The sequence below is a fragment of the Castor canadensis genome, chromosome 2 (genome assembly GCF_047511655.1).
Source record: "Castor canadensis chromosome 2, mCasCan1.hap1v2, whole genome shotgun sequence".
Taxonomy (NCBI): domain Eukaryota; kingdom Metazoa; phylum Chordata; class Mammalia; order Rodentia; family Castoridae; genus Castor; species Castor canadensis.
The window spans coordinates 160874856-160892546 of record NC_133387.1 but is presented as its reverse complement, the minus strand read 5'-3'; the positions used below and the strand labels follow the sequence as shown (position 1 = coordinate 160892546).

General features: G+C 38.9%; 1 protein-coding gene across 12 annotated transcripts in view; it reads right to left on the bottom strand.

The window, feature by feature from the left end:
- Positions 1–17691, bottom strand: part of Map2k5 (mitogen-activated protein kinase kinase 5) — a 252617-nt gene that overhangs the window by 102139 nt on the left and 132787 nt on the right. For 6 of the 12 annotated variants that reach the window (XR_012445525.1, XM_074066289.1, XM_074066285.1 and 3 more), the window contains exon 16: positions 6415–6486. The exons of 4 other annotated variants lie outside the window; for them this stretch is intronic. Coding sequence is in view for 6 of the 8 variants with exons in the window: in XM_074066289.1 (XP_073922390.1) it covers positions 6415–6486 (72 nt within the window). In the remaining 2 variants the exon portion in view is untranslated. Of the gene's footprint in view, positions 1–6414; positions 6487–15934; positions 16728–17691 lie in introns of those variants that run through there. 2 more of the 12 variants (XR_012445528.1, XM_074066295.1) reach the window with 2 other exon arrangements.

Below are 17691 nucleotides of genomic sequence, written 5' to 3'. Positions count from 1 at the left end.
CTCTTTACTCTGCATATACAGATTTATGCCGTGACTCAAATGATACAAGAATATTAATGGAGTAATTAATTAGTAAAAAAAAATAAGACTAGGACTTTCTTCTAAAGCCATTCTTTGGAAAAAGAGGTAAACACTGGACTGTTTGTGAAATTAGGAAATGGTACCCTTAAAAGGTTTTAGGCACCTCTCACTCCTAGGGATTATATATTACCCTTAAACTTGGTAAAAACAAGCCCTTATTATGTATCAGATCCACTTTGATTTTAAAGCTTAACCCTAAGAGTAAAATCTCATGTGAAAATTCAGGAAAAAAAAGTTTAGCCCTGAAGTTTTGAATAGTAACTACCTGAGTGAACAATTCTAAAAATAACTCAGTAAAATGAGTCAATGAGAACTTTCTACAACAGGCAAACAAGTTTCCTGGGACAGGATTAACCCTCCAGTTCTTGCTAGTTCAGGAATTTTATAGCCTTGCTAGTGGGCCTCACTTTTTTTCCCTCTTTCTTTCTTTTGCATTTCCATACTGATTCTTTTTTTGAGGGGTGCAGCACTGGGGTTTGCACTCAAGTCTCACACTTGCTAGGCAGGTGCTCTACCACTTAAGCCACACCTCCAGTCCTTTTTGCTTTAGTTATTTTTCAAATAGGGTCTCCCATTTATGCCCAGGCTGTCCTGGATTGTGATCCTTTGGATCTCAGCCTCCCAAGTAGCTGGGATGACAGGTGCGTACTGCCACACCCAGCTATTGGTTGAGATGTGATCATGTGGACTTTTTGCCCAGGCTGGCCTTGAACCCCAATCTTCCCAATCTCTGCCTCCCAAGTAGCTGGAATTGCAGGCATGAGCCACTGCATCCCACGCTACACTGATTCCTGTGGTGAAATTTCAAGAAGGAACTGTAATTCCCTATGCGTTTTTTTTCCCTATTACAAAGTGAGCCCACACAACAGATGGAGACCATCTTTATTATGGTGACCACCATAAGTAATCCACAGAAGGAGAACCACAAAACCTTTAAAGATCTAGGTGGAAAACTTTAAATATACAACAGAGAAACAGGTCAGATCCCTCCCATTTAGAAACTTCCATATTCTTCTCAGGCTAATAATCTCATATTTTCCTTTTTTAAGGATAATTTCCATCTTTATATTACTTTTGCCAACTCCAAATACTTCATACAGTCAAGAAAATCCTAGAGATTCACTTTATTCCATGAGCAGAGGGATGCTGAACTGAGAGGAGATAGGACCAATTCAGTCCATGGATAAAAGATAGTCTGATATTAAAGGTTCTTTGCTTAAGGCACAATTGTACCTATCTGTGATTTTTTATCAGCACATTTTAGTGACAAGTAGCACTATATTTTATGAAAAAGTGTGGAGAAAGGCTTGTTATGATGCGGACCACAGCAGTATTTTAACACAGTAAAGAGCAGCAGGAAGAAGAAGACAGGCAAAGGTAACCCTCTGTATTTTAGGAGTTTAAAACAATGAAGGCAGCCTTCTGATTCTTACATCACCAAAGCTCAGAGAGGAGAGTTTAATGGAATCAGGGGAATGAGTGCTGGAGGAGGTAGAAGGGATAGAAAGTTCTGGTTCCCATTTTGTCTCTATTTGGTTCTTGGGTAATTTGGGAAACTCCTTTGCTTAGTTTCCTCAGGTTACCCTAAGGGAATAAACTAGTTCATTCAAAACACTTTGGGAAAGGCATGCACACAAACAGACAGTAGAACTACATAGGTGAGACCATGCCTACTTTGATATTTGATAGCTCCTTAAGGATTTACAAAGATCTACCTTGGATTGGGCTGAGAGATGGGGAGAGGATCGCCATCTTTCAGTCTTTTTCTCAGTGGCAAGCTTCCTTCAAGACCAATCCCACTCAAACATTTAACTCCTTTATAGCTCCCTACCCCCATGCCCACCCCTGTGACTCCAAGTCCTTATAAATATCTCTACTAAAGATCTATCACTGTTCTGGGCCTTATGTGTCTTCTCTACCAGAGGTGGGCTTTTCTCAGCTTTGTGTGCCCACTTTCTAGAGCCTGGTCATGGGACTACTTAAATAAAATTTAAGGATGAATAAAAGCTTCTATTCTTGAGAGCTCATAACTAGAACAAGGCATCTTGTCTTAAAAGAGAAGCAATTCTTTGAAAGTGCTGACTATGTTCCAGAATGTAATTTTTTCCTCAGATTTTAAAATGCTATTGCAATTCATACTTCTCTGTGTCCACAGTAATTTTAAACAGGATTTACAACACCTATGCCTAGTGCATTGTGGTAAAAACAAAAAATCTTAGCCTTCAAATATTTCTTTTGAACAAACTTTTCAATGTCTCTCTGTAATGATCTTATCACATCTGCATCTAAGAAAGATAGAAGTTTGGAGTTCTCTTGTAATCTTCATTACTGAGCCACCCACAAGGTCTCATCTATGGACTCTCCCCCTTCCCTATTACATGTTTTTCTTTACCTAGGACTCTAAATAAATTTGGTATAAAACATATGTCAGGGGTCTCACTCTATGCTTTAATGACTTACTGGTTTGTTATTTTGGTTGGTCATATGTTGTTACTTGCTTGTCTGGAGGGTCACAACTCCTAGAGGGTAGGGACTCCAATCTCATGCTTCTTTTTGGAGGCATTTAGTTAAGCACCCTGTACAAAAGGTGCTCGATGATCCTTTTTGATTAGAATCATACTCCACTTTACATCCTGCAACAACCTTTCCTCCTCCTGCCTTACCACTTGGAGGGGGCGCTGTTTTTTCGCTCCCTCCCTTGTTAGAGCAAACTCTTTCTCTCTTGCTCCTGGTGATTACCAAACCTAACTGGACTTAACTGGGGGAGACTGGAGATTCAGAAAAGACTCAGGATAGACAGACAGACAGACAGACAGAAAGTGGGGTCAGCTGTGTTGGGTGCTTGGGTGGAGACGCCCAACCCTAATTGCTTCTTTTTTCTATCTTTATTCTTTAAGGCCTTACTCCTTGCAGTTCTTTAAAACCTTGCTTCTAAAGTCCTCTTTAAAACCTTGCTTCAAGCCTCTTTCCTAAGACTCACACTGTCCCATGTTTTCTCTTAGCTTATCTTTAGCCTGGTCTCTCTTAAAGTCTTTTGCTCCCAGGCTGGCAGCTTTTCTTTAGCATTCTTTCATTAGCTTTCTTAAGATGCTCAGACTTGCAAAGTCTAGGTCCTCTATCTTGCACTGTCCCATGTCTCTCTGGCTTTTCTTTAGCTTCTAAAGCCAAGGTTAAAGTTCTTTCTCTGGCTTAGCTTTCTAAGGCCTATGTTAAAATTCTCCCGGCAGACTTTCTACCAACCCCACTTTAGCCATACTTTTCCCTTCAGCAATTTCCCTTTAGCAATTCTTTTCCATTCAGTAATTCTTTTCCCTTCCAAAAGCTTCCCACACCAAAAAGCCCAACGCAAAAGAATCAAGCCAAAGCCCCAAAAAACCCACACCCAAAAAGCCCAAAGCAAAAACCAAAAAGCCCCAAGCCCTCCTTCAGCAGGCCTTTTATAAACAGTGCAAACAGGGTGGAGCAGAGGCTCTCAGGGAGGAACATGACATTGTAACAGGAGAAACCTTGCATTCCTGCTTCTCTGAATGCAAGCTAAGGACACACAGCTGTTCTGCTTTTTCTGTTTCATGACCAGGGCTGTGCCTATCTCAGCCTACAGGTAAAAGCAATTAAGCCGCATCTCGCCTTGCTTACGTCCAGTTCTCATAGGCTTTTCATAATCTGTTCTCCACAACCACTAATCCTTACCAGCCATTTGATAACACAGACAACATCAAGAGGCCTGACCCTTCCAGGCCTTTACTCCTGACAGCTACATGGTCATCTGTTCTCCATTTCACCACATGAACTTCTATACTCCTTCTGGCACTCAGGTGTCCCAGACTCAAAGCTGAGATTTTTCTCATTCTTCTCTATGCCTAATCCTCCTCAATCTTACAAATTCAATTAGTTTGCTTTCTTCAGTGTTCCAGAGACTATTTAAGAGTATACCTCTAGGATAAATGAATATCATCAGCAAAATCCCAAATACATTATTGGCAATCTCCCTCCTGACAATACAAAACATCTCTTATAAATACTTTTTGCATCCCTAGTACCTAGCAAAATACTGCTAGACATGTATTTTAATAAGCAACATAAAAGAAATATAAGTGCATTATATTTATTGGGCATCTATCAATCTTCCTATCTGCCTCAGCTGATCCCCTTGCTTCCACGCTTGCCCCTCCACAGTTGTTCACAAAACACTCAGTGACCCTTTGAAAACTGAAGTGAGATCATTTACTCTCAGAGTATTGTCTAAAATCCTGAGTATGGTCTGCAAGGTTGTATGTGATCTGACCCCTAGTTGCCTCTCTGAATTTGTTTTCCCCTTGCTAACTCCACTCCAGTTACATTGGTCTCTTTGTGGCTCCTTCTTTTCACAACACTCCTGTCTCTGCATTTCACATTAGTCCTTTAACAGAAGACTGCCTGCTTTCTTTTTCTTTACCTTTCTTATCACCACTTGACAAACTATAAATTTGGTTACTGCTTTGTTTTCTGTCCTTAACCTTACATCCCACCCTGCCCATCCCTCACCTAACCTTCATTACTTTGTCCCAGTTGACCATGCAGCAGGCATATCAGGAACTCAAAATAGTAATGTATGAGCAAATGGAGAAGAGATGAATGGTGGCCCCAATCTGAAGCCTACCAGTCATGCTCTCTTACAGTACTGCCTCCCTGCGTTATGCCAACCTAAGGTACATCCCTGTCTCTACAACTCTGCAGCTGTTGCATGAAAGTTAAGGAAAGACAACAGCAGAATAAGCAGCAGCAGAGTCACAGCATGTTAGTCTGGAAAGAGGCTTAGAGATCATTATTTTACAAATGAAGGAACTGAGGCCAAGTGGGGAATAGGAGCTAGCCTGGGACCACCTAGGAAACTAAGAGCAAAACTAGAACTGCAATCCAGGTCTTTCATTCCCAACCCAAGAGTCTTATCTCAACATACAATTTCTCAATTGCCCTATATAATATCTGCTTATTTATAAAATACAGTAAGAATTTAAAACATGCAAATTTAAAATAGCAAGAGCTGATTCACACAGACCAAAAGCACTATTTCCCCTTAAACAAGCTAATAAAACAAGTGCTTCAGGATTTTCCTGGGGTGTCAGTCCTGAGATCTGTTCACCTTTAAGGCTAACCTCTTGGGTGAGTCGCACATGCTGGGTTTCTTTTTAGATTCCCTTTTGTGAAGAAGCAGAAGAATATGGTTTAATAAACATTGAACACTTTTGTTTTCTTTTTACTGTGCAAGTGAAATTAATCTGAAGATATTTTCTTACAAATATAGTGGCATCCCTGAATTACACAAGTCACAGCAAAAGTACTAGACTAAAAAAAAGTGATAACACTGTGATGGCAAGTCTATCTATGACATTATTTGAAGAGTCCTTTCTATTTTTTTAAAAGTCTTCCTTTATCTGAATCAATGTAGCTGATAAACAATTCCTGAAGCACTGATGAGTACCTAGGTTCTATATTACTGCAATTCAAATTGAGCCAGGTGTCCTTTTTTTGGACATTTCTTTTTCATTAGAATATATTAATTATACAAAATAATTGATTTCATTGTGACATTTTCATACATGTATATAAGGTACTTTGATCATATTTTTTTCCCTCTCTTTATTCACAATTATCCCTTCTCCCCCTCCAGGTATCTTTCTAACGTAAGTCATCTGATCATTTTATACACTTTAGCATGGAGTTCTAGTGGGGGCTGCACTTAGAACACTAAGATAAAGTCCATTCTAAATACAGCAATAAAGAGTAAAGATATAAAAATTATGCTATATACACTTCCCCATATCACACCACCCCTACCTCATATATACATGTGACATGACCATATTAGAGTGAGGTGGCTTTTTTCTTTTTAAACATATAAAATTTATATATCCAAATAAGTAGGGCTATATCTTTTAAAGCAATCACCTCTGGGCATTATAGATGCATTCCAACAAGGCTGCCATCACATAGGATTTTTCTGAATCTCTCTTTTAGAACACAGGCTCTCCAGATTTAGCACATATTAAAGACTACCCGGGACATGTTCAGCATGCATGCTCTCAGGGGTTTGGACTCAGCTGCTCTGGGATGGGGCTGGAGAACCTCTATTTTTAACAAACACTGCAAGTTTGTCTTATATATGTGATCTGTGAGAAGCAGTGCTTTAGAATGATCCAGACTCAGTCCATCAGCCACATAAGGATAACACAAGGACTTCAAACTCTATACACATATGCATAACATACTGAAGGTTTATCTTTATTCTCCCTGATGGTACATATTAGTACAGATATGCATGGATGTGTCTATTTGTAACCAACAGCAACATACCTCCATGAAAGAGATTCCTAAGCTCCAGACATCTGAGTGGATTCCATACTGCTCCCCTGAAATTCTTTCAGGCTATAAAAAAACAGAAGGGGATTTGTGACCTGATATAAGTTTACTTCAGCAAATCCACACTGAACATGAGCTCAGCTAAGGTGGCAAGATACTAACATTTGCATAGCATTTTATGGATAGAAAAAAAAATCTACATATATGCATTATGTAGATAATATGTAGAATCCTCATTGAATCCTCATGGTCCCTAAGAGGAAGACTGTTATTCCTATTTCAACAATGAAGAAAATGAAGGCTCCAAGTGGTGAATTAATTTGGGCAAGGACCTAAGCTAGCAAATGAATTGAGCCTTGCCCTAAGTGTTCTCCCTACAAATACATTAGTCTTAATTGGGGAGTGCAAATTATACAAAATTATAATTTTATCAGTTTGCTAGGATTTTTGATAGATGGGTCTTGAAGACTAAGGTTTAAATTTTTTAAAGTTTTTATTTTGAAATAATCTCAAACTTAAAGTGGAAGTGACACTAGTGCAAAGAACATTCATATTTCTTTTCCTTTGGTTCAACATTTCATCCCACTTATCAGGGTTTCTTCTGATAGGGATCAAGGAACAGCTTAAAAGTTCTACTTTGGAAGCTTTGTCCCAGTCAAGTTGTGTCACAATCATCTTGTCTGGAAAGCTGCTATATTCACACTCTACCTCAAAAAGAATAATTTTATACTGAGTGGGTGCTTCCTGATCTGTCTGAACAGGACATGGCCTTGGTAGGATACTCACAGAAGTGTTTGAAATGAACACTTGAAAAAATGAATAAGAGAAACTGAGGTCTCACAAAGGTGGAATAGTTGCTCAAGGTTACAGAGCTAATCATGGCAGGGCTGGGAATTCTAAACCACATCTCATTACCCAGTTCTAGCTAGTTCAACAGGTACTAGAATGCATTCATATGGCACTGGCCAGCCAGTTATGGGAGCAATACTAGCAACATCATCACCATCAACATCACTATGTACAGTTATTGAAGAATTTCCATCTGCTAGACATTGTTTTAAAGTGCTTTTTACACAGATCTCATTTCAGATTAATAAGCTTCCATATGAGATTGGTATTATTATCACTCTTACTTAACAGATGAGGAAAACAAGACATAGAGAGGTTTAGTTTCTATTATTAACCATTATGAAATGCTATATCCCCTATATTAGAGGGATAAAACACCTAAGTGACCACCCACTAGCGCCAGACACTGGGCTGGGTGCTTGCATCCTCTACATACCATAACAGTCTCGGAAAGGTAGATATGATTGGCTTTTCTTTGCAGAGGTAAAAACTGAAGCTCAGAAAGTGGCTTGTCCAAGCCCAGAGTAATGGGTTAGCAGTAAGTGTACTGTCCAGGAGTAGAGCCAGAATAAAAACTCAGTAATACATGATTGCAAAATTGGCCTTTCCAGTGTGTCAAACTGTTCCCAGAACTAGAAGTCAGAAGAGCCAAGCTACCGGTCTGATATGGTACTTCTGAAAACAGTCTTTGGAACCATCATCACAGAACTGCCTGAGGTGCTCACCACAAATGAACCTCTTGAATGACAATATCCAGGGGTATGCCTGAGGATCTTCATTTAAGAAAATAATTTCTCTTAGTGATTCTTTGGTATACTCAGCTCCAGTCACTAAAGGTTTTCCTGTTGCTTGCAGAGGCAATGATCTTCTACGTTCTCCTGCCTTCCCCTTCTCTGCTTAGTAATGGTGTCCTGGAAGGCCCTATTTATTTATTTACTTACTTATTTTGGGGGTGTTGAGAATAACTTGGCAGGAGCCTGGGCTGGGACTCAGATAGGGACACCAGGAAAGGATCCTTGAAGAGGTGTAGAACTTTGCATATATCTGTGATTGCTGGGGAAACTTTGAAGACAGGATTCTCTGGAGAAAGCCCTGTTTAGGGCCACCTTTGTTCATGGAACCTTCCTCTACTCCTTAGACATAGTTATGAGTACTTCATAAAAACACTGTGTATAATGTTAACATTTATCTATGCTACTTGTTGTAATTGCCCCTTTTCTAGTCTCTTTCCCCTGTGAGGCACACAGAATATCTTGCTAATCTCATAGCTGGCATATGGCAGTGTTCAGCCAATGCATGCCAACTCAAAAGATGCAATACATGTTCACTGCACATATGGTTTTAAGCATGAACTTAATAATTAAGTTCCACAGAGTATTCTAACATAACTTCCCCATACACTACTGCTATTTATATATGAATCAAAAATTTATAGGAAAGATGACAATTCTAAAATCCTCAAGAACTGTTAAAAGATATAATCAAATGCAGTCTTACTCTGTTTCTGATCTCTTTATGTTTCTTGTTTCCAATAGTTGACAGTTATCAATAGGTATCATTTCATCCGGAGAACACAGAAAACAAACATACTCACATATAAAGTATTTCAATAGAACCAGCAATAAAATTAAAAACATTCATTACATTTGCCCACTGAACTACCAAAGCAAATGCAAACTGAGACTGAAAATAAAGCATAGAGAATTAAAAAAGAAAAGAACAGAAAAAGTGATAATGATCACAGATATCAGGTAGCAAATAATATCTTGTTCTTCAGGACAGAAGGACAAGATTCTGCGAGGCTCTTGTTGGAGAAATTATTTGTGCAACAAGCTAACAGAGTGAGATGATGGTTGTGGTGCAATGCTTGAGCAAGTATGCCCAGCAAAAGCAGGCAGCAATTTCCAAGGGTCCACTCTAAGGAATGCATACAGTAAATAAGGACTTGGAAATGTGCCTAGGTCCCTGCAACTGACTTAAGTACGGGATAAGGCCTAATACCTTCTGAATTTAAGGAGCCAGGAAGACTCCAAGGAACCAAGGTGGCCTGCCCTGAATTCTTCCCTCAAAATCAAACAAAACAAAACAAAACAAAACCAACCACTAGCTGCCACATGGCCTATTTAAGATCCCTAATGGATATTTTGTAGTCAAAAAGCTAAAGCTGTGGTTACTTTCTCACATGATAGCTGTCAACATTGTGGAAAGCAAAATATTAAAAACAGGACTCTTGTCTGAAGCATGTCTGTAGTAAGGTTTAAATGAAGAGCAAATAAAATAAAGTAAGATAAAAAAAAAACCCTGGCCTGTTGCTAACAGAACAGCAAAGGACAGTGATCTAAAAAAGCAGAATCTTCAAGCTTCAAGCTACTTCAAGGCAGTAGCTTCAAGCTGGTATCCATACCACTTTCTCCAGCTGTCCTTTAGGACTGAACATTTACCCAGGATCCACATTTAGTTAACTAATTCCAGAACTGTCTGTTTATAACACAATACTCGAAGGTTTATCTGTCAGAAGATGACGATACCAAGGTACATACTTTACCTCTTTCAAAACAGGAGTTTCTGCTCAGAAAATACTTTAAGCTAGCATGTATCAAAATATGTATCACAAGTGATGAGGATTTTTTTTTTTAGGTTGGCAAGATTCCTGTGTAGGCAGCACCTTATATAGGTTAAACAAGGGCTGTAGGGTCAGACTGCTCTTTTGCTATGTCCAAAATGCTACCAAATACAGTGGATTTTTAATTTTAGTTCTGCTTGGGTCTTTTTCAAATCTAATATGTCACTTTTAAAATGTGTGATCTTAGCCTGCACATGTTTGTACTGCCTGCTTTTCCTGTTGGATTTTCTTCCTCTTGTCTTGTTTCCCTGAGTATTTGTTTTTGACTGCTTACTAGTCCATCCTTTTCTTGCATATTGAGGACTGAACTCAAGTGCTCTACCTCTTGAGCCATGGCCCCAGACTGTAGTTTTCCTCTTGAAAAGAGGAAAAGAGGTGTTCTCTAGGGCCTAAGGTAGACCAGTCACCTCAGACCATGTTCTGAGCATGAAGTTCCTCTCAGTCAGCTGGTGTATGCATCCACTCAGGTTACAGGTCTGTGCCAGAGCTGGTCTATGGTCACAGTCTTTTTCACCTATACTTTTCTTCCTGTTTCTCTGCCTAGCTGTGAGGAGCCTCTCTTTTCTTTCAGTGGGATGCAAAAGAGGAGCAGCTTTACAATAACAATAAAAACAGCAAGGTACTGGCACAAAAACAGACATGAAGACCAGTGGAACAGAATAGAGGACCCAGATATGAAGCCACACAACTATAACCAACTTGTCTTTGACAAAGGAGCTAAAAATATACGATGGAGAAAAAGCAGCCTCTTCAACAAAAACTGCTGGGAAAACTGGTTAGCAGTCTGCAAAACACTGAAACTAGATCCATGTATATCACCCTATACCAATATTAACTCAAAATGGATCAAGGATCTTAATATCAGACCACAAACTCTAAAGTTGATACAAAAAGAGTAGGAAATACTCTGGAGTTAGTAGTATAGGTAAGAACTTTCTCAATGGAACCCCAGCAGCACAGCAACTAAGAGATAGCATAGATAAATGGGACTTCATAAAACTAAAAAGCTTCTGCTCATCAAAAAAAATGGTCTCTAAACTGAAGAGACCACCCACAGAGTGAGAGAAAATATTTGCCAGCTACACATCAGACAAAGGACTGATAACCAGAATATACAGGAACTTAAAAAACTAAATTCTCCCAAAACTAATGAACCAATAAAGAAATGGGAAAGTGAACTAAACAGAACGTTCTCAAAAGAAGAAATTCAAATGGCCAAAAAAACACATGAAAAAATGCTCACCATCTCTAGCAATAAAGGAAATGCAAATTAAAGCCACACTAAGATTCCACCTCACCCCTATTAGAATAGCCATCATGAGCAACACCAACACACAACAGGTGTTGGTGAGGATGCGTGGGGGAAAAAGGAACCCTCTGACACTGTTGGTGGGAATGTAAACTAGTACAACCACGCTGGAAAAAAATTTGGACGCTACTTAAAAAGCTAAACATTGATCTACCATTTAATCCAACAATAGCACTCTTAGGGATATACCCAAAAGATGTGACACAGGTTACTCCAGAGGCACCTGCACACCCATGTTTATTGCAGCACTATTCACAATAACCAAGTTATGGAAACAGCCAAGATGCCCCACCACTGACGAATGGATCAAGAAAATGTGGTATCTATACACAATGGAATTTTATGCAGCCATGAAGAAGAACGAAATGTTATCATTCGCTGGTAAATGGATGGAATTGGAGAACATCATTCTGAGTAAGGTTAGCCTGGCCCAAAAGACCAAAAATCATATGTTCTCCCTCATATGCGGACATTAGATCAAGGGCAAACACAACAAGGGGATTGAACTTTGATTACAAGATAAAAGCGAGTGCACACAAGGGAGATATGAGGATAGGTAAGACACCTAACAAATTAGCTAGGATTTGTTGCCCTCAATGCAGAGAAACTAAAGCAGATACCTTAAAAGCAACTGAGGCCAATAGGAAAAGGAAACCAGGAACTAGAGAAAAGGTTAGATCAAAAAGAATTAACCTAGAAGGTAACACACATGTACAGGAAATTAATGAGCGTCAACTCCCTGTATAGCTATCCTTATCTCAACCAGCAAAAACCCTTGTCCCTTCCTGTTACTGCTTATACTCTCTCTACAACAAAATTAGAGATAAGGGCAAAATAGTTTCTGCTGGGTATTGAGGGGGTTGGGGGGAGAGGGAGGGGGTGGAGTGGGTGGTAAGGGAGGGGGTGGGGGCAGGGGGAGAAATGACCTAAGCCTTGTATGCACATATGAATAATAAAATAAAAAGAGAGAGAGAGAAAGAGGTCATGAGGGCATCAAAAAATAAATGAATAAATAAATAAATAATTCAAAACTTTAAAAAAAAAAAAAGAATTACCTAGTAGGTAACACACATGCACAGAAAATTAATGTGAGTCAACTCCCTGTATAGCTATCCTTATCTCAACTAGCAAAAAACGCTTGTTCCTTCCTATTATTGCTTATACTATCTCTTCAACCAAATTAGAGATAAGGGTAAAATAGTTTCTGCCAGGTATCTAGAGGGTGGTGGGGAGAGGGAGGGAGCAGAGTGGGTGGTAAGGGAGGGGGTGGGGGCAAGGGGGAGAAATGACCAAAGCATTGTGTATGCACATATGAATAATAAAAAAATAAAAATTAAATTAAAAAAAAAAAAGAGGAGCAGCTTTAGATTTAGTGTCCTCCTATACTGAAGGTGAGCCTTTTGGACCCTCAGCATAAACCGGGAGGGTTTCCCATGAGACCTTTGGTTTTAGGTAGGTTCTGAAGCTGGACTGCTACCTCTCTTGCCTAAGTGCAAGACCAGTATATGCCTTTAGGAATACACATCTCTGCTATTCTGCTCTCCTCTCTGATGCAGGATTTCATTCAAAATTTCTCCATTTGAGATGATTTTTAAAAAAATTTTAACCAAGTAGGCTTCATCCCAGGGATGCAGGGGTGGTTCACCATACGAAAATCAATAAACGTAATAAACCACATTAACAGAAGCAAAGACAAAAACCACTTGATCATCTCAATAGATGCAGAAAAAGCCTTTGATAAGATCCAACATCATTTCATGATAAAAGCGCTAAGAAAACTAGGAATAGAAGGAAAGTTCCTCAACATTATAAAAGCTATATATGACAAACCTACAGCCAGCATTATACTTAATGGAGAAAAATTAAAACCATTCCCTCTAAAATCAGGAACCAGACAAGGATGCCCACTATCTCCACTCCTATTCAACAGAGTACTGGAATTCCTAGCCAGAGCAATTAGGCAAGAAGAAGGAATAAAAGGAATACAAATAGGTAAAGAAACTGTCAAAATATCCCTATTTGCAGACGACATGATCCTATACCTTAAAGACCCAAAAAACTCTACTCAGAAGCTTCTAGACATCATCAATAGCTATAGCAAGGTAGCAGGATATAAAATCAACATAGAAAAATCATTAGCATTTCTATACACTAACAATGAGCAAACGGAAAAAGAATGTATGAAAACAATTCCATTTACAATAGCCTCAAACAAAATCAAATACCTAGGTGTAAACCTAACAAAAGATGTGAAAGACCTCTACAAGGAAAACTATACACTTCTGAAGAAAGAGATTGAGGAAGACTATAGAAAGTGGAGAGATCTCCCATGCTCATGGATTGGTAGAATTAACATAGTAAAAATGTCGATACTCCCCAAAGTAATCTACATGTTTAATGCAATTCCCATCAAAATTCCAATGACATTCATTAAAGAGATTGAAAAATCTACTGTGAAATTTATATGGAAACACAAGAGGCCACGAATAGCCAAGGCAATACTCAGTCAAAAGAACAATGCAGGAGGTATCACAATACCTGACTTCAAACTATATTACAAAGCAATAACAATAAAAACAGCATGGTACTGGCACAAAAACAGACATGAAGACCAGTGGAACAGAATAGAGGACCCAGATATGAAGCCACACAACTATAAGCAACTTATCTTTGACAAAGGAGCTAAAAATATATGATGGAGAAATAGCAGCCTCTTCAACAAAAACTGCTGGGAAAACTGGTTAGCAGTCTGCAAAAAACTGAAACTAGATCCATGTATATCACCCTATACCAATATTAACTCAAAATGGATCAAGGATCTTAATATCAGACCCCAAACTCTTAAGTTGATACAAGAAAGAGTAGGAAATACTCTGGAGTTAGTAGGTATAGGTAAGAACTTTCTCAATGAAACCCCAGCAGCACAGCAACTAAGAGATAGCATAGATAAATGGGACCTCATAAAACTAAAAAGCTTCTGTTCATCAAAAGAAATGGTCTCTAAACTGAAGAGAACACCCATAGAGTGGGAGAAAATATTTGCCAACTATACATCAGACAAAGGACTGATAACCAGAATATACAGGGAACTTAAAAAACTAAATTCTCCCAAAACTAATGAACCAATAAAGAAACGGGCACGTGAACTAAACAGAACTTTCTCAAAAGAAGAAATTCAAATGGCCAGAAAACACATGAAAAAATGCTCACCATCTCTAGCAATAAAGGAAATGCAAATTAAAACCACGCTGAGATTCCACCTCACCCCTGTTAGAATAGCCATCATCAGCAACACCATCAACAACAGGTGTTGGCGAGGATGCGGGGGAAAAAGGAACCCTCTTACACTGTTGGTGGGAATGTAGACTAGTACAACCACTCTGGAAAAAAATTTGGAGGCTACTTAAAAAGCTGGACATCGATCTACCATTTGATCCAGCAATACCACTCTTGGGCATATACCCAAAAGACTGTTACTCCAGAGGCACCTGCACATCCATGTTTATTGCGGCACTATTCACAATAGCCAAGTTATGGAAACAGCCAAGATGCCCCAGCACTGACGAATGGATTAAGAAAATGTGGTATCTATACACAATGGAATTTTATGCAGCCATGAAGAAGAACGGAATGTTATCATTCGCTGGTAAATGGATGGAACTGGAGAACATCATTCTGAGTGAGGTTAGCCTGGCTCAAAAAACCAAAAATCGTATGTTCTCCCTCATATGTGGACATTAGATCAAGGGCAAACACAACAAGGGGACTGGACTATGAGCACATGATAAAAGCGAGAGCACACAAGGGAGGGGTGAGGATAGGTAAGACACCTAATAAACAAGCTAGCATTTGTTGCCCTTAACGCAGAGAAACTAAAGCAGATACCTTAAAGCAACTGAGGCCAATAGGAAAAGGGGACCAGGTACTAGAGAAAAGGTTAGATCAAAAAGAATTAACCTAGAAGGTAACACCCACGCACAGGAAATCAATGTGAGTCAATTCCCTGTATAGCTATCCTTATGTCAACCAGCAAAAACCCTTGTTCCTTCCTATTATTGCTTATACTCTCTCTACAACAAAATTAGAAATAAGGGCAAAATAGTTTCTGCTGGGTATTGAGGGGGGCGAGAGGGAGGGGGCGGAGTGGGTGGTAAGGGAGGGGGTGGGGGCAGGGGGGAGAAATGAACCAAGCCTTGTATGCACATATGAATAATAAAAGAAAATTGAAAAAAAAAATTTTAAACTAGCATTTCTACAACAGAAGAGTTGATCCAAATATCCTAACTGCCTCTTTTCAATCATTACCACTATTGTTACCATCACAGCACAAGCAGGCCAATTGAGTTGGAACATACAATATGGATCAGTTCTATTCCATGTATTGGAACAGTGTGAGCAGAAAAAAAACAAAACCAACAAACAAACAAAAATCCAAAACCCAAAAACAACCCTTGAGAGATAAGAATAATCATTTAGATTGACTTTCTGATCCTAAAGGGTATTTGAGCAACAATATTTTTAAAGTTTTAAATTTTAACTTATTCATATATTCAAATTTCAAATTTAAGTTACTCATACAGTTATTCAAATTTCTATACTTCCTTTTTTAAATTATACTAAAGAAAAAGACTGAATGGTTTGTTAAAATTTTAAGATTTCTATCCTAAGAATAGAGTAAAATTTTTGTTAATTAGGATTTCTGAGAAATGATTTAACTTAATATAGGCCCCAAAGTCTCTGGACCCCTTTTACAATCCTCCTGGATGAAATTCTTTTAAAATGTGGTAGCAAATCTTCCATGTCGAACCCAGTCTCAGGTCCTGGGAGAGGACACTTCAGCTTCCAGGTTTCTGCTTCCTTACTACTCAATGGGGAGGTTGGATCCTGATGTCTTTTCAAGTCTTCCACAAAGCTCCACTGCTTAATGTACCCATCATTTTTAAAAGATGACTTGGGATGTTATGAAAGTCTTCCTGTCTTCTTCCTAATTATAATTTTTCTAGTATTTTACATGAGGTTATAGGAGAATAAAGTGGTAATGTTCACACATGCAGGGCTACTGCTTTCTGATTTATGTTCTTATCGTAAGCAGGTTAGCTAGTTGTATTTGAGCAATTTGTCCTCTAACTCTCTCCCATCCCCACTCATGTCATGCTGTCTTCTGTTTCTGAGTCTGCTCATCCTTTCTTTATGATCACTCTTTTGTAAGCACCCTTTTCATATCTTGTTTGACTCATCAACTCACACTTTGTACCTTCTTACCTTTTTTTCTTTTTTTGAAGTACAGGGGTTAGAACTTACCCCTTGAGGCATGCCTCCAGGCCTTTTTACTCTGGTTATTTTGGAGCTAGGGTCTCACGTTTGCCAAGGCTGCCTGGACCATGATCCTCCCATTTTATGCTTCCTGCTGCAGGTGCAGTGACAGGCATATGCCACCATGTCCAGTCTTTTTCTGTTGAGATGGGGTCTCGTGGACTTTTTTTTATCCAGGCTGACCTCAAACTACATCCTCCAGATCTCAGTGTCCTATGTGGTTGGGATGACAGGTGTGAGCTACCCATACTCTGTCCTTCTTAGTTTCTAGATGTATGCTTGGTACAGCCTAAGCCTACACTATCACCCTCAATGCTTCCACATGTGAGGTGATGTTTCCTATTACCCCATGTCTTCTCTGGATTGCAGAGTAGTTCCACTGCCTCTGACTAACAGCATGGAAGGTGCTCAGTGAATATTGATTGATTAATGGAAGGCACTCAGTTCCAGATACAGCTTTCACTGGCATATTTGAGTTTAGCAAATTTTGTTTTATACAGAGTCAGACAGTAAATACTTTTCACTTTGTGGGACATATGCTCTCAGTAGCAACTGTGACAACTACTGAGCTATGCCACTGTGGCACTACAGCAGCCATACCCACCACATAAGCAAACAGTTGTGGCTATATTCCAATAAAACTTTATTTACAAAAACAGGCCCAAGAACTGTAGTTCCCTAACATTTGGCATAGAAATTCATGTGGGACTTAAATGAGACCCAGTTATGGTTATAAAAAAAAGCCCCAAATCCCAGACCTCCCTCAACAGACTGTCAGCAGATGGAAGACAGAGATCAATACCATACTAGAGTAATATAGTATTATGACCATATTCTCCCACCTCCAACCTTTAATCTCCCACAATCTAAGTAAGTACTTGGCCAGTAAGAACTTACTAAATTAAGCAAAGCTCTTGCTCTTACTATCAGTCTATTATTGTTTATTCCTAGGTATATTAGGCTTTTTCCAGCTTGAACTACAAAACTGCTGACTAGAATTTACTCACCCAAAAAGCAAAGCAATTTTTAGCTTTGTCAATCTCAGTGAACATTTCATAATTTTAATCCCCACATTTTCAACTAACTGATGGACACATTACATTCATCCATAAACAAAAAAGAAAAAAGGAAATTTTAACATACACCTGATAAAGATAACAATAATCTGGATTTGTAC